At 50.5% G+C, this 20,215-nt stretch overlaps 1 protein-coding gene across 1 annotated transcript in view; it reads right to left on the reverse strand.

Annotated features, from left to right (window-relative positions):
• COL2A1 (collagen type II alpha 1 chain) overlaps nt 1-3,577 on the reverse strand; it is a 31,212-nt gene extending 27,635 nt beyond the window's left edge. Inside the window, exon 1 of the mRNA XM_027035991.2 lies at nt 3,325-3,577. Coding sequence (XP_026891792.1) covers nt 3,325-3,409 — 85 coding nt within the window. The 5' untranslated portion in view covers nt 3,410-3,577. The remainder of the gene's footprint in view (nt 1-3,324) is intronic.
• Between the last annotated feature and the right edge of the window lie 16,638 nt (nt 3,578-20,215).

The following is a 20,215-nucleotide window of genomic DNA, read 5'->3' on the forward strand; positions in this document are numbered from 1 at the left end:
TGAAGACAAACCTCAATGTGGGGGGGCGGGGAGGGCGCTGGGGGCTTTGAATGCCTGGCCTGGGCTAAGATTAGCCAGTCCGGGCCTGGCCTCCTCCAAGAATGAAGACCGAGAACGGCACGGACTAGTCCCTCTCCACCAGCGCCCTGCCGTCTGGAACTCACCCTGCAAACGAAACCTGTGCTGACAAGAGCGCTCCCGAGAGCGCCAGGGGCTGAAGGGCCCGCACCACGTGCTAGGGAGCGCCCAGCGCTGTTTTTCTCATCAAAATCCCCAAAGCGAAGGCAGCTGCAGGGGATGAATAATAGGAAAGCGCCACAAACCAGGTGGGCGGAGAAAGAAATGGGCCTGCCTCCTGCTCTTTAAGGAGACTCTGAAAACCTAAAGATAAACCTTCCTTTTTTTTTTTTTTTTTTCCCCTTGCCACCAGAAGAAATCCGCTCAGCCTTTAGGCAAGATAATCCCGGCCAGAGTAGGGGGATCCCAGGGTAAACACAGAAGTTGCGGGGACACGCCCACGGCTAAACTAGCTGGAACGGTAGAAATCAGGCGGTGGGGAAGGAGAAGGAGCAGAGGTTAATGGTCTCCCGTCTGGACCGAGGAAAAGCCCACCTTCACCCAAGAGGGCCCAGGGTGAAAAAAGAAAACGCTGGGAGAAGGGGGTGCACCCGAATGCGGGTCAGATTTCTCTAGGAAGGGCGGCCCCGGGATGCGCGGGGGCGGGGCCAGGCAGCGCGGGATGTGGGAGCCGCTGGGTGACTTCTGGCAGCAGCTCTGGACGCGGCTCGCCCACAGACACTGGGAGGGTGAAAAGTGGGATTAAATGACTGCCCCAGAAAGGAGCCAGCCCCGTAACCGGATCCCCTAGGTGTGGACGGAGGAGCCCAGCACCACCATAATTGCTGTTCGAAACCGCTGCCGATAGCATCCCGGCGCGCCTGATCCGGTTCCCCTCATTACCGCAGCGCGGTATAAGTGCTCCTTTGTGGCAGGCCAATTAAAAAGTTACCTCTTTCGGGGAACTGTTTTTGCTTCGCCGCCGCTTTGCGCAGGGCTGGAGCCCGGGAGGTGGCGGCGGGCGGGCACAGGGGGGCATTGTGGAGAGGGGGGTCAGGGAGTCCGGGGGAACACACCGGACCTCGCCTCTCATGAATGGGGCTTTTCTCGAGCGCACACAGAGCCCGATTCACAGGTCTCCGCAAGGAACCAGTTTAAATAAATACGGGCAGCATTTCAGCCCCATCTGGAAGCCATCGCTGCCAATCTCCCAACGCAAACAAGCCTCACAAAGGAGGATTGAGGTCTCTCCCCTCAGCCGAGGGGCACTTTCGCAGGCGAGGGCTGTGAAATGCAGATGTGGGTCAAAGACGCTGCCTCCAATAAGTTTCTCAAAGTCGTGGACAGATAGGGAGGAGGGGCGTGCCCGAGCTCTAGGTTTCTGACATTCCTGACGTCCACGCAGACTGTGCCTCTCCCCACGTCACTTCTTTGGGTCCACCGACCCAGGGGAGGGGGTTACGAGGCTCGGATGCGCCTGGGAGCGAAGTCAACCGCCCCGATGCACTCCCCCCCCACCCCGGAGAGGAGGAGGAGGAGGAGGAGCGACTGGAAGGTTTGGGCCCAAGAAACTGTGGAATTCACTCACTCCCGGGAAAGTTGCGGCGGTGGGAGCGCTCTGCCATTTAAGTGAGCGCCTCTAATAACAGAGGGAGAATTTGGGAATTATTTTAAAGTCACTTAGCTAATTTCACTGTGCACTAAGCAGAGGTCAGTCAAGAAGACAGCTTTGTGGGTGTACAGGGAAATTGAGGACAAAAATATAGCCAGTCCGAGCCGGAAACACTGATGGACACACCGTATCCCAGCAAGTGCCCGGGAGCGCGCCGCCAGGTTAGCGCAGCACGCGACGACCCGGCCAGAATCTCCTGCCCCGGGCTCGCTGCGACTGCGCCGCGGGCTCCAGTCCTGCCCCCGCCTGGGTCAGCCACTCTAAAGAACGGAAAGTCCTCCTGGGCCCAGAGCCCTCCAAACCGTCTCTGGAGACAGCCTGGTGGCAGGAGACACCAAATAGAGCCTCGTCGGCAGAGGGATTTTGATCCCCCCCCCACCTCCATCCCGCCTCCCCAAACAGTTTCCTCTGCGATTGATTTACAATCTGTGACATACAAAGACAGGGCTGGAATCCCAGCCATCGGAAACGTGCCCAAACACGTGGGGAAAAAAAAAAATCCTCTCTACCTCTCTAATACACTTTCCAGGCTTCGTTTGTCCTGAATATAATCCCAGACAGTGGGACTTTACCAAAGGAGACGATGGAAAGGTGAGATCCGAACCGCCTTTGGACTAGACCGTAAAACTGCCATCTCTAACTATATTCGGCTGAAATTGTTATAGCAATTGACCAACTGTGCCCCCTTCCTCTGCTACACACACACACACACACACACACACACACACACACACACAGAGCCTAGCCCGGTGAGTTCCAGAAATTTAGAAGAGTAACTCACTGTAGTACCTCCGGGGTTTGGAGGCGAAGACGGCGGGGAGGGGGCGCTATTTTCTGGGGCGTTTGAAAAAAGCACGGTCTGGTTGGAATGTTATCGCCTTTCAGATGGCCTCTCCTACGGGGAGTTTCTGTACCCTTTAGAGGCACGGCCAAAGCCGAGATGAGAACGAGGGCTGCACCTTGCTCCTGCGCCAGCCGGGAGGGGGAGGAAACTGCGAGAGGCGCTGAGATCTCAGAGCGCCTCTCGGAAGCCTCTCTTTTGTGGCCTCCGATTTCAGCCCACCAGATTCAGAGCATCTCCTTTGTCTAACTCCCCTTTGAACCTTCCAGCCACCAACCCCTGGACGCGGCTGCGAGGTCAACCCTTTGGCGCTTGCTCGTCCCTTCGTTAGAGCCCTTTCCAACTTCTCCTAAGATCGATGGGCCACGACCTGTTTTGCTGCACTCCGAGTGCTTCGGGGAGGTGAGTTGGGTGGGTGTGCGCCTGCTTACTACCAAAGCTGGTGGAAAAGAGCGCGCTTAAATCTATGCGCAAACATCTCGACCCGACACTTTGCACGTTTCAAATTCCTGCGCAACGTAGAGACCTGCAAATGCCTCCAACTGCGACCTGCACCAGCCGACGCTCCAACAGAGCCCCTGACTTGCAGAACTCCGCTAGGTGAGCCCCTGCGCATCATGCGCCCAAGTCTCGGCGCGCTATGACCCCGGGAGCCACTCTAGCCTGGACCCGCCGGCTCCAGAGAGGGAGAGGGCCGGGGGAGGGTGCGAAGGGACGGCACAGAAGGGTGGCAGGCAGGGACCGGGCGACTTACGGACATCCTGGCCGTGACACCGAAGGACAGCGGCGACGAGCAGCGTCAGCAGCACCAGCGTCTGGGGAGCCCCGAGGCGGATCATGGCTCACCGCGGGGCCTGGCGGAGCCGGCCCGAGCGGAGCGCAGCGAGGCGGCAGGAGCACGGCGTGGGTCCGGGTCTCTACCGCGCCCTCATGCAGGAGGCCCTCGGAGCAGGAGGAGGAGGCAGGAGACCCGGCAGCCCAGCAGCGCTCTGCGTCTTCTCGCCTCCGCGGAGCCCGTTATATGCGTCCGGCCCCTCTCGAGGCTGGCGAACTCGCCCAAACCGCGGGCCGCCCCCGGCCCCCCGCCGAGCTGTAACCTGAGACCCCGCCCCCAGAGCCGGCCTGGGCCCAGCCAGAGCCCGCACCTGCCTGGGCCGGACCCCCCTCTCCGCTAGCACTGCTTCCCGCCCCCCACCCCTAGTGTGCCGAGTGGCCTGATCGGGCGGGGCGCAGAGACGGCTGCTGTCCTCCCCCCAACCCAGGGCTGCGGCGCTGCCCCCTCCGACCACAGGCGGGAAGGGGGGCCTCCGGCCCCTCCCCTCGGAGTTCTGCCCAGATTGGAGGGGCGGGGGGTGTTTGCAGAGGCGCAGGCCGCGAGCCCTAGACCGTGGACGGAAAAGACTTGGGAGGGAGGAGGGAAAGCGGTAGAAAGGAGCAGCGGGGGAGAGTTAGCGGGGCTCCGAGTTGGGACCTAGGGCAGGGGGAGGGGAGGAGGGCGCAGGGGGAGCTCGCGATGGTATCCGGAATCCAACTCTTGGAAACTGGCAAGCAAGGCCAAGTTTGGGGAGGTGTCCCGGCCTATCTTCTAGCCTTCTGACCGCTTCCCGGAGTACCTGGCCCCGGGGCTCCCACCTGGAGATTCGGAACGACAGGCCCCAGCCCCTCCCCCACCCAGCTCTGCGAAGAAAGAGCCTCCTCTGGAGCCTTGGCAGAAGTTGGCCGGAGCCAATCGCCAGGAAAGGGGCCGGTGTGTTACAGCACAGAGGGAGACCTGTGTGAAGGTGTGGGGGCGGGGGCAGGCCCTGGGAAGGGGGCTTGAGCAGCTACAGAGGACGGAGGGAGCCCAGACTAAACCGTGCGTGCTGCCGAGGTGGGGGACTGTCTAGTTCCAGGCTCAGACGTGGTGTCTGCTCTTCCTGGCCGGGGGCCTGGAGAGGGCCCCGGGGGGGAGTGGGCACTGCCGCCCGGGGTTGAACAGTTTTGGCCAGGGACATTGGTCACTGCTGCAGCCCCGTCCAGGGAGTGAGGCGGCTGCTCCAGCTGGACCGAGTTCTGTGAGCCAGGGGAGAAGCCAGAATTTCCTAGTTGGCCCCCTGGCCCTCTTGCTGCTTCCCACCTCACTTCACCTTCCCCGGTGAGCTCCCTTGGGGCATCTTGGCCGGATGCTGCCTCCTTCTCAGGGCTCAGCCATGCTCTTCTCTTGGCTCCTGGTGACTCACTCCATTGATATTAGAGAGGAAAGGACCCCAAACAGACCTTCTTCCTCCTGACCAGATGGTTTTCTGTCCCCGAGGACTGTCAGGTCTCTCAAACAACTTTAGGAAAAATACAAACTTCCGTGAAACTTGGACTTGGGGGTCTGACTTGCCCGGATCTCCCCTCCTCGGCTGTGCTTTCCTTCTGGAAGTTGAGGGCACTTGGAAGAAGCTACACAGGGAGTTCTGGGCTTCCCTTCCCTCTCTCCACTCCCCCATGCTATGAAGCTTCCCCGAGTAGAGCCCCGAATTCCAAGAGTGCAGGACTTGTGTGCATGTGTGCTGGCCAGAGAGAGAAAGAACTGTCACTGTTTAAAGAGATGGCTCCACATTTTCGTGCAGTCCGGATGGAGGTGGGTGAGGGACTGAATCACTGGTTCCAACTCGTCTACCCGCCAGGGGCCTTCCTTCGCTCTCTTCCTCACCTCCTGTTCAAGGAGGTTGCATTAAGCTCTGAGCCTTTCCTCGGCCCCAGCCTCTGCCCAGAGAAAGCTGCTCTCAGGCCTACAGTGTCCCAGTGCCCTCCTTGGGGCCATGGGTCCCATCTTCCACCGGGAAGGTAGGATGACCAAATCCCAAGACCCCCTGGGTGAAAGCTCCTCTGAGAAGCCTTCTTGGATATCTCTAGAACACAATGTCTCCCTGCCTTTCTGAATCCCTCTGACACTTGTAGCCTGTATCCACAGTTACACTGTAAGATACATATGTTTTCTGTGTGGTTTTCATTTTTTTTTTTAACCCTTGCATTAACTGGTCTTATCTTAGCAAGGAGCCTGGGAGCCCCTTGGGACAAGAGCAATGCCTTAGGTGCACCCCCTGTGGACTAGTGCATTTAGTTGCAAAATATGATTTCTTTTCTGATGCAAGCAATACATAGGCAGCTATCAAGCTAGGCATGCATACAACTGACCTCAAATAGAAATGGCCATAAAAGTTCAACTGAAAACAAAGTCTTGGGGAAAACACTAAAATATATGAAAAAATTAAAGCCTATTTCAAAGTGATCTAGTTTGACCAGCGGCAAAGTGCCACATACTTCTGAGCTAAGTTGCTCTTGATTTCATCCTCTGTCGCTGTGATTCATCTTTGCTAGTGAACTCTTTCTACATATAAGAACTCTGGATTCTTCCCAGGAATCATGGTTCATCTGTGAATACAGTTTCGTTCTCCACTTGCTGGGGTGGGGGGGTGGATTTTTTTTCATCAGAGATGAGAATTGAGCAAAGCAAAATAAAATTTAAAATTTAAATCAACAAAGCCGAAATAAATTACGGCAATTATTTAAATTCTAAAGCCAACTAAACACCAATATTAATATTTTACCCATTCGTGAATCCAAACAACTACCATTTCAAAACCTCTAGTTTGTGACTCAGACTAAGACTGAACCTGTATGTGGCAAAAAGAGAAAAAACAATCATGGATTTGGAGATTACTTACCCAGCAATCTCACTATCCAGAACATAGCCAAGAAGCTCAAAAGAAGAGGAAATAAACCGGTGAGCAGGGGAAGAAGCACCACTCGGAAACCTGAGCAGCCATAATTCACGTCACGGACTAAAAGCATATGCATTTTATGCATAGTACAGCCCCTCTGGCCCTGGGTGTGTTGGTCATGGTTTAGATATTGCATTCACAGGTAATGTCATCTGACCTCACCAATTAGATGCAGAAAGATAGAGGTAAGATAGCAAAACAGTTGTGGGACGAAAGCACAATAAGAACGGCAAGAAGGGACAAGAAAAGAAGATAGAAAACGCAATATGAAGTTGACACAGTGAATAAAGGACATGGTAGCCTGGGGCCAAGAGGGCTGGGGTCAAATGCTCCATGGTCCTCAATGGCACCAGGGGGTATCCAGCTTCATAGCATCTGCCGCAGTGCTGTGGTTCATAGTGATGAACTTCAATGTCCAGGAAAATGTTCGTTTGAGTTTAATATGGTCCCTTTGAGGAGGCAGGGAGCTACGCATTACATTTTAGAAAGGTCTCCATGAAACATAATGAAAATAAATGTTTGTTCACTTAAAGTAAAAAAAATCTCCTGTCCTAGCAGTGCAAAATAGATGCGGAAGCGCCGCGGTGCCTTCAACTGCAGAACTGTATCAAAGAGCTGCTGGTTCCCCCTCTCGGTGGAAGAAAAGCATGGATGGCTGAGGACAAAGGTCCCACGTGGCCTCGTCATCCACTTACACCTTGGAGAATAGCACGCCTGATAGCAGGTAGAACATTTGGCAATCAAACAGACACAATCGGTGCATCTGCCCCAGATCAGATCGATGCGGTGAGACAGATGGATGAAGCCAGTCATTTTTGTATGGTGTAGACAAACTAACCGTTCAACTATTTTTTCCTTTTTATGGGCATATTAAATTTAGACTTCCGTAGACACAGACTCACTGGGAAAGATATTTGTAGGTAGACTGGAAAGAAAGGGTCTTTCTCTCCCTCTGCACAAATTCCATTTAAAAATAGTGATAAAGTGAGGAAGGACTCGCATTCCAAAGAGGTAAACCCACCCCAAATATGGCAGGTGGTGAAGGCGCACACTTCACTCAGCCTCTAGCCGCACTTCACCCAGACGGCCGGCCAGCCGTGGTAGAGGGCTGGCGGGTCCGCCTCGTTCAGTGACATTCAGCTTCTGTCGGTTGGGCTCAGTTCAGACGTCCTTTCAAGATGTGTTTATGTTTTCCTTTGGCATTTTGGGGGCAGAGTAACAGAATCAGGACTATCCAGGATAGGGTTTCCAGATTCATGGTGTACATTCCATCGCATAGGAGCATAAATGTGTTACTATGTGTCTTCAAATGCAAACAACATCAAGAATCCCACTCAGTGTCCTCCGTCCTGTCTCAGCCCCGTGTGACTCCAGCTTAGCGCTTCTGTACGAGACTGCGAGATAGAGAGGGTGAAGAGACTGCCTTTGAATTCTCGTAAAGGAAACAAGAGAAAAAAGGAATTTGAGAAATGCTGGAAGGAAGGTACCCTCCTAAAAAAAAAGGAAAAGAAAAGAAACCGCACAAAGAGAGAGAGAGGGAGAGAGAGAGAGAGAGAGGGAAGGACAGAAAGAATAGCAGAGAGCAACGCTGGGGAAGGCTTCCTGGGAGAAGTTTGCCTCTGGGACAGGTAGGGTTTTGAAAATGCAGAGGCATAGAAAGGGCACGGGTTGGCTCCTATAAGAAGGCAAACAGGCAATGAAGCAGAAGACATGGCAAGGCTCCCAGAGAAGTGTGGAGTCAGCCTTGGGGGCCACCGGGAATTAGACATAGCCATCCGGATGAAATCAAGGCCAGACGCAGAGGACTCCATGAATGCCGCTATTTGTCACTGAGTCTGCCTCAGACCTGCCTCTCTTACTTCTCCTCTCTCCCACTTCAACTTGTCTCCCACTAGATAGGCCTTTTGCGGAAAAAGAGAGAAAGATGTCTGGGGTTGTTGTTTTTTTTTTTTAAGGTTTACTTTTTGAAGAAATACAGAGATGATCTTCCCATTTCCCTTCCTTCCTTCCTTCCTTCCTTCCTTCCTTCCTTCCTTCCTTCCTTCCTTTACATAAGCCTTTCATACCAAGTCTTGCGTTTTCTTAAAGTGCATGGTGTTCTGGCTTCTAAGGAACGTGTGTCTCTCTCATCAGTCCTTGGTGGTGCTGGGGTGCAGGGAAAAACACAAATGCCTGAATGCAGAGATGTCTGAGCACTCCCAGCAGAGGCTGTGAGTGAGGCAGTCGGTTCTGCATCGGAAGGTCATCCAGCCACCGCCGTGTCCCAGAGCCAGAGAGCCTTTGCTCTGGGCACTCGTCCAGCAATGAATGGCACAGCGCAGTGGCTCCAGGGGCACCCCTGGAGGGGCCCCAAACCTGCCAGACAAGTGAAAGTAGGTGGCTTCTGTCTCCCATCTCTCTCCCTCCCTCGCACTCCTCACTTACATATCGCCAGTACCGTGGGGTTGTGCCCTGAGTCGTTCGTTCATTCCCTCATCTATTCTTCACGCATGTAGAGAAATCCTACGCGACTCTCTTCTCATATGTCCTGGAGACCAGGGGCCATAACGTACACACGGCGGGTCTCCATAGGTGCCGAAACAGAGTTGAGTGTTCTAAATCTTTGCGACTGGCAGTGTGGTCCGTGGACAAGCATCCCCAACCTACCCTGGGGCCTTGTTAGAAAAACAGAACCTACTAAGTCAGAACTGGCATTTTCCCGAGATCGCCAGATAACTCAGATGCCCATTAAAGCTAGAGAAGTGCCCGTCTAAGGACTGGTGGTGATGGCTAGTGAGTTGTGCCCCCCCCCCAGTCCCCCCGCCCCGGGCTGATGGAGTGGCGTGGTCTGCAGTTAGCAGACGGTGGGGATCCCACGTGCCCTGCATCTGCAGGCATGGCAGGGTGGGGGCCCGAGTCCAGGGCTGGGGGACAGGAGCTGAGGGAGAGGGATGGACAGAAGGTTGTAGAGGGGGCACCGCTTTGAAAGGCCTGCTGCTGAGGGTGTGAGCGTGTTAACTCTCAAAGGCCGGCTCCTTCTGTGGTAGGGGGGAGGTCACTTTCCCTGTGTTCTATTTCTGAGGGGAAATGGGGTCAGCGCGAGGAAGAGCCTGAGCTCCGTGGAGACGGCGTCAGGGCAGAGCAGGAGACGAGTGTGGAGGCTGACATCGGACCCCTTTCCCAACAAGCGCCTCAGCCCTGCCTCTCCGGGGCCGCTCACCCATGAACTCTTCCTGGGTGGGAAGCGGCACGGAAAGCGAGGAGCTAGACAGGGATGCCTCTGGGCCTAGCGGGGCACGCACCCTTCAGAGAAAGCCAGGCGCCTGGAAGCCACGTTTATTCTGCCCCGGTGGGGGGGGGGGGGGGGGCGGGGGCCTGCCCTCCAGGAAGTCCCTGAAAAGCTCAAGGGAACTTGTGGCAAGCTTCTAGTGGGTTCCCCTGCCAAAAACAACCTCTGGAGGGAGCAGGACACTGTGTACTGCCCTTCTCCACACCGCAAACCCAACGAGGGCGCCTTGTCTGCCCTGCCTGAGGCACCTGTCCAGGGGCAGCCGGAGCACCATTCTGTCCACACGCCCGCACCAGCTCTAGCCTGCAGGCCAGCTCCTCGGCTGACACCCACTCGATGCCCTTGAAACCCCTCCCTCAGAGCCTTGGAGTCCTTCTTGACTGCCCCCCCCCCCATCCTCCTTCCTGTCCCCTCCCCTTCCTGTGCCTTCAGCTCCACTGTGCTAAGCACCAGCTATGCCCTAGGCACTTGCTAAATGGTTTGGGGGACACAAAGAAAGATATATTTAATATGGATCCTATCCTCAAGGAGATTACCACCCCCCCCCCCCAGGAGATACTCACATAAAAAGCCAAACTAAGAGGTAAATACATGATAATATGTTGTGATGAGGTGTGACGGCCATGCCCTGTACGGAAGCACTCTGTCCTGGCCTTTAACTGAGACTCGCTCTTGACACAGCCTTGGGCAATGAGGACAGTTTGGTCACACCTGTGCTACACCGGCGTTACTAATCTCCTTCCGAGCTCCAGAGATATGCCTTCTTCCACCCCCACCTTCACCCCCAATGATAAGTCTCTTCCTGTGGCAGCTTAGCTATGTGACCAGCGAGGCCCCCACAACGGGGTTTGCTCCTTGTCACATAGGGACCCCGCCCTGGAGTCCTCCGCTGGTTGTCCGAGCATTTCCTTCCCATGCAATCAAGCGAGAGTAAAGAATCCCGCGGGCATCTGGTTGTCACCTGTGCCAGCCTGCCAGGACATCAGTCTAGTGTCACCCTCGCAGTACCTAGAAACACATCTATCCTTACTGTTTTCTTGGGTACACATAAAAAGAAACGAGGGTTGCCCTTCGACCCGCTCAGGTTCAACACGGCAAGTGCACTTCCTAGCTTTGCCCCCTTGGGCGAATTACGCAGCTTCTCTAAATCTCATCTATAAAACCAGGATAACAGCAATTGCTCATGGGCTCATGGTGAGGACAAATCAAGTAACAGATGTGGAGTGCTTTACAGAGGAGGCTCAGAGTCGTGTTTCTCATCCTCAGCACCGCTTTCCTTGGTCACTGCCCTCGTTACTGACCCTCATCCCGTCTGTCTTGTCACCCCATACAGAAACAATACCACTTCTCTGTGTTTAATCAAGTCGCATTAACATTTTTTGTCTTACCGGTTATGTCTCCACAAGTTCGGATTACAACTAACGGCATCTAGGCTGATCAACGAACATCCTGCAGTTTGAGGCTTTCAGCTGAAGACGTTGTAATTATCTTAAAATCCGTAACACAAGCTCTGGGTGCACAAACTTTCAGTATTACCTGAAAGGCATCCTTGGCACCGGGAATATGTGGATTTGATACTTGGGCGCAGCTTTTCCCTAAGAAGGAGACCGGGACCTTGTCACGTTGTCATGGAGGCTGGGAAGACGAAAATAGCAGCTGACCTCCACCGTTATCAGGTTAAACAAGAAGACAAGTTTGATTTGACTGTCGAAAGATAAGATTTGGGGGAAACCACCTGCAAGGCTTTTTGATCCGGTTGGATGAGGAGCTTGAGAGGATCTAACTCAAAGAGAGGGAGAAGTTAGTTCTTCTCGGGTCAGGATAGCGACAGTGTGACGTTTTCCAGGGAGGGAGAACGATTCAAAATGAGTGAAAAAGATGCCTCATCCTATCTCGGTGTTTCTATGTCTTTAAATCTTGCTTAGAATTATGGAGCTTTGTTTCTAAATTTTCCTGGGGCACCTGGGTGGCTCAGTCAGTTAAGCGTCTGACTTCGGCTCAGGTCACGATCTTGTGGTTTGTGAGTTTGAGCCCCGCCTCGGGCTCTGTGCTGACAGCTCAGAGCCTGGAGCCTGCTTGGGATTCTGTGTCTCCCTCTCTCTCTGCCCTTCTCCCACTTGCATTGTGTGTGTGTGTGTGTGTGTGTGTCTCCCCATCTCAAAAATAAACATTAAAAAAAATTTTAATTATGTATTCTGATTCTTTGTAATCTTTATACTTAACTGCATTTACAGAGGGTTCTATTTTGTCAGGGAAGGTATATTTAAATAGAAAACCGCATGTGCCAGGTTATTCAAACTGTCCACAGATACAACCGAATATCCACCTGGTGGCAGAGGGTCACAATTGCAGGCAAAGTGCCCGGGAGCCTGTGGGCTGAGGAGTGTGATTTAGCAAATGTCAGTGGAGGTCACATCACTCTTCTATAAGGGTTGTAAATACTTAACATTCTCCTTGTGAATTCAGTGACTGTGTTTATTCTTGGCGAGCACCTACCAGAAGTCTTTTAAATGACAGCGCTTAGCAGATGTTAGAGTCCCCTAATATTAATGCCTGTGAGTGTCTGTCCAGTCTGGTGTATTTGTTCTTGGAATTAAACTAAAGGGCAGGGATTCCTTTTGTCTAGCACAGATTCTCAGTGGAGATAACACTGAATGGTGATAACCCTGGGATAGTTGTCTAGCCTGAGAACTGGTAAGTAACATGATCGGTGCCAGGGTAGGGAGAAAGAAAGGAGATTTGAGAAATGCTGGAGGATATGTTTATTAAGAGCTGGCTTTTTACCACTTTGGTGCCTTGGGCTGCACAGCTTGCGAATGTGCAGGGGTGTGTATCCGTAGGCTCACAAACGGAGCTTCCCTTCTCTACCAGCTTGGAAATATTCTCTGTGGTTGCAGTGCTCATCACAACCTCTTTATGCATGATGAATTACTCATTAAAGATGTTGCTTTAACGCTGAGATATGTGGGGGCAGCGGAGGGGGTTAGTCATCCCAGAAGGAGTGTGTGCAAGGTGAATCCAGCAGTAGGATGTGACGAGTGGGAGTGAGAAGGCAGGAAAAAAGCAATTTCATTTACCATCTTTTCCAGAAAATATTTCAAAAACACCTATGTTATGTATGGTCTTAGAGACACAAATTTATGCAATATTCTATTTCTTCTCTTGAACGGCATGTACATTCTTGCAAATCTCTTGGGCATGAAGCGGTGAAAAGAACACTGGCCTTGGACTTAGGAACTCTAAATTTTGCACTGACCTGTGCATTTAATTTGCTGTGTGATCTTGATCTAACTGCTTTATTCTCTGGGCCTCAGAGGCTTCATCTGTAAAGTAGGGTAGCTGCATGTGGTTTTGTGATGAGAGGCACCAGCTCTAGTCTGTTTCCCTGTCCCCTTGACCCTAGTCCTAGCAGAATTTAGTTTTACTATCAAGGACCTATCAATGGAATCTGAAATGAGCTAAAATAAGAGATCAACTGGATGAAAGTTTTCCCACCCAGAAGCTCCTCTCCCCCTGGGACTCAGCACCTCTCTCCCAGCCCCACTTGTCTCCTGGGGGCCCATGCTGGCTGCCCAAGAAGAGGCAGAGGGGTTACCCAGAAATAGAGAAATAGAAAGCAGGATGTCTCCAGACACTTCCCTTTCCCCAAGACCCAGGGGAAAAGGCAGAGAGAGAGAGAGAGAGAGAGAGAGAGAGTGTGTGTGTGTGTGTGTGAGAGAGAGAGAGAGAGCATGTCCAGATTTGTCATCTCTGAATTGGGTGGAAGGTGGGTGCATCTCAGCCCATCTTCTGGGTTATAATGACTAATGATGACAGATGCTCTGACAGGGATCACCTGGGGCCCTGCATTTTTTTGCCTGATTCATGGGCCAGCCAGAGGTAGGGGAGCATTTCCAGTGCAACCTGGTGATTCATCTCTGCCATGCTGAGTTGTCCTGGTTGCAAATCTACAAGAATGTAATTGATGCCCAAGTAGACATCAATTAATCAACCAGTGTTTATATGGTGGTAGTCCATGGACAAAGGCATTAGTGCTCTAACCCGAGCAAGCATTAACTGAGCATTTACTACAGGTCCAGAGCATGCGCACTCTGCAAGGAGAACAAAAGAAATGCATTCTAGTCCCTGCCCTCAAGAGAGCTTCAATCACATTTCAAGAGTTGGCCCCTCGAATGGAGTGTCAGAGACACAGAGATCCTTCAAGACAGAGCTACCTGATAGAACTTTCTGTGATGATGGAAACATTCAGTGTCTGTGCTGTTCAGTATGGTAGCCACTAGCCACGTGTGGTGCTTGAGCACTTGAAGTGTGGCTAATGCAACTGAGGAACTGAATTTTTAAGTTTATTTAATTTTGATTTTTAAAACTTTAATTAAATGGCCATATGTGGCCAGTAGTTATCATACTGGACCATGCATCATGTCCTTGCTATTCAAAATGTGTCCTGCAGACCAGAAACATCACATCACTTGGGAGCATGTCAGAAATACAGAATTTCGGGCCCCAGCCCTACTGAATCAGAACCTTCTTTGAATAAGATCCTGAGGTCATCTGTTTGTACATCAAGTTTGAGAAGCACTGGGCTAGGGCACTGCTTCCCAACTTGACTGCATATTAGAATCACTTACATATCAGGAAGCTTTTAAAACTCCCCGGGTTGTGACTGCACCCCAGACAAATGAAACCAGTATTTGTGGGGGGTGAAACCCAGGCACCCATGTTGTTTAAGCCCCCAGGTGATCCCAGCGTGCACACGAAGTTGAGAACGGCTACTCTGGGGCCAGGCAGCCAGCCTGGGTCACACTCTGATGGATGAGTCCATGTGAGGGCCAGCGACTCAGCCTTAGCCTCTAAATTCACTTGTTGGGCCCAGCTGCCTGGGAAGCCAAAGGGAGTTATTCATTCTCAGCAAGTGTAAGAACTGGCTGGGGTTTATGTTTGTTTCCAGCGCCTAAGTGAGATGTTCATTAGTTTTTGACAAAACACGTCCAAATGCCACAGCACCAAAGGGTATTGAGCCAGCCGGGTCACTGAAGGCTGGGAAGGGCTGATTCACTTCCTCACTCTGGGGCCCGGATACCCTGGCATCCCAGAGCAGCCCCATGAAGGGAGCTATTATTCCCACTCAGGGTGGAGGCGGCTGGTTTTTCCAATGCAACTTGTCTTCAGCTGTCCCTTACTGCTGCTCAGCAAGTGCCCAAGGGTCATTGGGGCCAAAGAGAAAAGGTGGGTTTTCCTGAACAGCCAGACTCTCATCCTGTTGATCTGAACAAGACCTGAGAGGCCCCAGCCACTTTCTAGTGATGAATGACATTTGCAGAGATGATTCTTCATCTCCCAGAGGGTGAAGTTTCAGGGAAAGCACATGTGAAATCGGGGTCTGAAGAAATTGGGTCCCACCAGAAGCAAGACTATCCCAAGGGATGGAGCTGCAGCCCCTGCGTGGGGTGTTGATTTCCAGAGTCTCACTGAGGAACATCATCCTTGACTCGGGTGATATGGAGATGCAAATGATTCACTTTGGAAATGAGATCCTCAACTATGTGACTTTTGGCTCATTTGTCTTGACATATCCATAGAACTTCTTAAGCTCTGAATCCACAGCTCTTCTCATGCATTGCATGCTGACCTTAGGAGAGTCGGCGAATACAAGGGTGTCTTTAGGAAGACAATGAGAGAGCCAGCCATGATTTTCGCCCATCTTGGAGCAAGGGAGGAACCAAGGCCAGCACTGAGAGTTTCCAAGGACAACCAGAGCAAATGCCTCTCTGCTTTCTCTCCACCTCCAGGTCCATCTTCACCCGTAGGTTACCAAGCATCTTCCAGATATCCAGATATCCTTAAAAAGCTTTGTTAGGCAGCAGGTCCCTAGACCACAAGCCACATATGAATGAATGAGGCTTTCTCTGTGCTCTGGCTGATATGAGCCCATTTCCTGGGGAAGATTAGGAAGGAGGCAGGGAGAGGATTTTTCTCCCCTCCATGGTTGCCTAGGCGAGGTTGTGCCCAGGGAAAAGAGAGAAAGTTGGCCAAATGTTATCTCTTCCAGCTTTCTTAACTCTATTGCTGTCCTGTTGTCTCTCTGAAGACTTGGTGTCACTCACCTACAATGACGTCTGGGCTATACAATTAGCACTTTGCTAAGTGCTCGCTAATTCTTCAATGGCACTTCATCACCATGCCATAAAGCATCAGGACCCCGCAGGCTCCTTGGAGGCCAAAGAGTCCAACACTCTTGACTCACAGATGGGGGAAATGGGGCCCAGGAAGCAGTGCTCTGAGCATATTGGAGCCTGAAGCTAAAGGAGAAATCAGTAATACTGATTCCATATCTATTGAAAACTTTGGTATTTTGTTCATTATGGATTTTTTTTTGCATTAATTTTTGAAAACAGTGCCTTAAAATCCTCTCTACCTTAACTACTGAGTTTTTTGGTGCCCCTTCAAGTTTGTACCCGAGGTGAGTGTCTGACTTGAGGCCTGGCCCTGGCAGGAAGAGTTGCTCAAGATGACACTAGTTTTGGCCAAAGGCCAAAGGAGAACTTGGGTCTTCCAAATCTGTGAACTTCCTTCTTTTATGTTCACTTCAAGTGCAAATCGTATCTCTCCAAATAAGTGGAAAGTTCCAGTGGGCAGGGAGATGAATTGGTAGAATAATGACACCCTTATAAGGTTATTGTCCAACCAGAGAAACAATATTTACAAGTTCAAGAAGCTGCAAAATCATTCTCTAAATAGAGGATTGCTGTTGATGGTTGTGTCAAGCTATTGTTACTGCAGTGAGATAATAAGAGATATGGGGACACATTCCAAGATGTGGACTAGTTCCCCGGCCCAACTCTCTCTCACCTGTACTACTTTCCAAGCGAGGAAGCCCCTTCCATTCTTTCCAAACCCAGGCTGATGACATTCTTCAAGAGTTTTGTTTCTTTGATCAAGCTTTACCACATCTGTGGTTCTTTTACTCACCCCATGCTCCTGGCATAGAGCACAGCCGTGGGACATGGCAAATGAACAATAAACAACAACTGAGCACCAAGGATCACCTCTTCTGTGTAATGGCTGCGTGACATGGCGCATTGCTCGGTATGGCGGCACCATGTTGATGGACATCCAGTTGCTTCTCTTTGTTCTCTCCTTCCCTTTCCTGCTCTCCCCTTTCCCTCTCAATCTCTCTTTCTCTCTCCCCCTAACTTTTTGGCTGGGGTTAAGCCTTTTTTTTTCCCTCCAGGGTTCTGCATTGCAGAGGTATGTAATGCACATAGTTTTCTCAGAAAGAGTACATGTTCCCTGCCCAGAATCAGTGCTGCTTGGGATTCATGTCCCCTACCTATAGGGTCAGCTGTGCCCCACTCAAAGGGAAGACCTTAAACCCCAAAGTATGGAAAGTGTGGTTCGGTGGTGAGATGTTACAGACACCCCATTTCCTAAAGTGTCTGTGAGCATGGCTGCTGGAAGAGCCCAAAAAGGAGAAAGGAAAGCCACCTTGCTGGGAACCAAGTTGGGTCAGCTTTGCTTCAGCTACAAAGAAAGGAAAGTACACTTGGTCTTTCTTCTCTCCCTTTTTTGCATCATTATTCTCTTTTTTTTTTTAAGAAAAAAAATCATAATTTTAATATTATTTTTAATAGGTAATTCATTCTCATGATTCAAAATATCAAAGGTATAGAAGGTAAAGTCTCCTCCCAGCCACTTACTTCCCCTTCCAGAGGGGACCAACTTGACCTGTCCTCAGGTACCTGTCCAGAGATATTCCAAGCATGCCCAAACATCTGTGCATAAAATCTCCCACTCCTGTTACAAACGGTAAAAAGTCATCCCTCCCCTCTCTTAGCGCAAATGGGAACGTACTCCATATACTGGTCTTCACACAGGACTTTGGTTTTTTTGTATCTTGGAGATGATTCCATACCAACCCATTAAATATGTTCTCATTGTTTTAATGATGCTTTACTATTTCATTGTATGGCATACTACAATCTGTTTAACAAGTCCCCTTTTGATGGACATTTGAGCTCTTTCCAGTCTTTTGCTGAAGAAATGCTGCAGTAATATTGGTATATATGTCACTTTGCACATACACACATTTATCTGTAGGATAATTTCCTAGAAGCAGAATTGCTGGGTCAAAATTGATGTGCGTTAAAAAGTTTGACAGGTAGGGGCGCCCGGGTGGCTCAGTCAGTTGAACGTCTAACTCTTGATTTTGGTTCAGGTCATAATCCCAGGGTTGTGGGATCAAGCCCTGCGTTGGGCTCTGCGCTGAACATGGAACCTGATCTGACAGGTATTGCTAAGTTCCCTTCAACATTGCACATGCCATTCCCTTCAGCAGGGTATGAGTGCCCATTTGACCAAAACTTTTCCAGCCACTCCTGCCATGGTTTACTAAGGAGAAATCTCACAACAGCCACCTGTATGGTGACTAACCCTTCAGGCCTTTTCCTATCTGAAAAGTGAAGAATGGTGTCTGAGTGTGGTTTTGATTTGTATTTCTCTTATTAAGACTGGGCTTTATTTTGTTTTTATTTTCTAGGAGCTCTTTTTTTTTCATATACTTAGCCCACTTTTCTATTGTGTTTTGTATTTTGTGTAGTATCTGATTTGTGCACACTCTTTGTACAGATCATTAGACCTTGTCCAGGGTAAGAATAGCAAGTACTTCTTTGTGGTTTGACATTTTGTCTTTTGACTTTGCCTGTGGTGATTTTGTTTGCCAGGCAAACCTTTTTATTTTTATCATCAAGTTTATCATTATTTTATGATTTCTGGTTTCATTCATAGATTTCAAAATTCTCTTTTAGAGTTTGATTTTTACTTTTTTAACGTTTATCTATTTTTGAGAGAGAGACAGAGTGCGAGCAGGGGAGGGGCAGAGAGAGGGGGAGACATAGAATCCGAAGCAGGCTCCAGGCTCTGAGCTGTCAGCACAGACCCTGACATGGGGCTTGAACCCACAAACTGTGAGATCATGGCCTGAGCCGAAATCAGACACATCCAACTGAGCCACCCAGGCACCCCATATTTTTTTTTTTTTTTTTTTTGGAGAGAGATCACGCACACGCAAGCAGGGGAGGGGCAGTGGAGGAGAGATAATCTTAAGTGGGCTCCACGTGGAGCCTGGTGCAGGGCTTGAGGGGCTCAATCTCATAACCCTGAGATCATGACCTGAATCAAAATCAAGAGTCAGTCATTCAACTGACTGAGCCACCCAGGTACCCTTGATTTTTACATTTAAGCTTTATATCTACAGGCAACTCATTTCCTTTAAAGGTGTGAAGTATGAATCTGACTCTATTTTTTCCCCCAATGTCTCCCCAGGATATTTATTGAGAAGTCTTTCTCTCCTCACTGGGTGAAATGCCACCTCTCTATGTAATAAATTCCAAGGTTTGTTTGTGCCTGTCCCAGCTCTTCCTCTGGTGCCTCATTGGCCTAGGTACCCATGCACCAGCACCAGGCCCTCTCTTTTTCCTTCTGTGCCACTTGGACTTGACTATAGGTCCCTGGGCTTGTGGACACTGGACTGGGATGGGGTAGGGGTGGAGGAATAGCAAAAGGGTTGGATAACATCAGAAAACTTCTAGGCTTTCTCCACAGCCTCCCCACATCTAAAATGGTTTTGCTCCCACACTTCCTCTCTAAAGAAAAACAAAAAGAACAAAGAAGTTCTATTCCTCATTTTAAAAAGCCATTTGTCTGGCCCGGAGGGAACCCCCTGATTTTCTGTGCACTCTGCCGATGTTCTCGGGGAAACGGGGCTTCCCTTCCAAGTTTAGGAGCTTGGGGACACCTTGAAGTAGGGCTTTGATCACTGAGTGACTTCCCCCACAGGCTCCTCGAGCCTCAAACCCAGCAATTGCTGGTGGAGTGTAAATTGAGCTGGTCTTTATCTTAGAGACATTACAACAGACCCTAGACAAACACATTAACAGCCACTAAAAGACTAAACTAATGCGGGCCAATAAACAAATCCCCAGGAGAGATTATGCAGAACCTTCCTCCCTCTCGCCCTCCCTCCCTCCCTCAGAGTGCCCCCTCAGCTCCTGCTCTCTCAGCCCAAGAGCTCCTCCCCAACCAGACCCTATGTGCCTCACTGGCAGCTGCCCTGCTTTGGGCCCCTTTTCTAACCCGGCTCTGGTCCATGCACTCAGTAAATATTGCAAATAACATAAGAGAGCAAATCTCCTTTGATGGACCAGCTAATAGTTCCAAGCTTTCAAAAGGAAGGTTCTCCTTTGGAGGTAGAAATTATCCTATATACCTGAGGTTTTCAATTTAAGGTCTTCAGATGTGCCTCAGAGGTTCCCTGGACCCCTGCAGTGATTTGCAATATTTATAGGTAAGCCTGGGGGGAGCATTTTTCTAAGTGGTGGGAGAGGAGGGTGGGTCCTTGGTGTTCCTAAGAGTCCAATACTTAAAAAAAAAAAAAAAAGTCCAGATATCTATGGATAAAATGATACCTGGAATCTGCTTCAAAACATTCCAGTGGGAGTTCAGGGAGTGGCTGGGGTAGGTGTAGTTACAGATGAAATAAGATTAGCCGTGAGTTGATAATTGTTAAAGCTATTGATGGGTGCTTGGCAGTTATTATTCTCTTGTGAAGGAAGGAAGGAAGGAAGGGA

Source organism: Acinonyx jubatus, chromosome B4 (assembly GCF_027475565.1).
Source record: "Acinonyx jubatus isolate Ajub_Pintada_27869175 chromosome B4, VMU_Ajub_asm_v1.0, whole genome shotgun sequence".
NCBI classification, from domain to species: Eukaryota; Metazoa; Chordata; class Mammalia; order Carnivora; family Felidae; genus Acinonyx; species Acinonyx jubatus.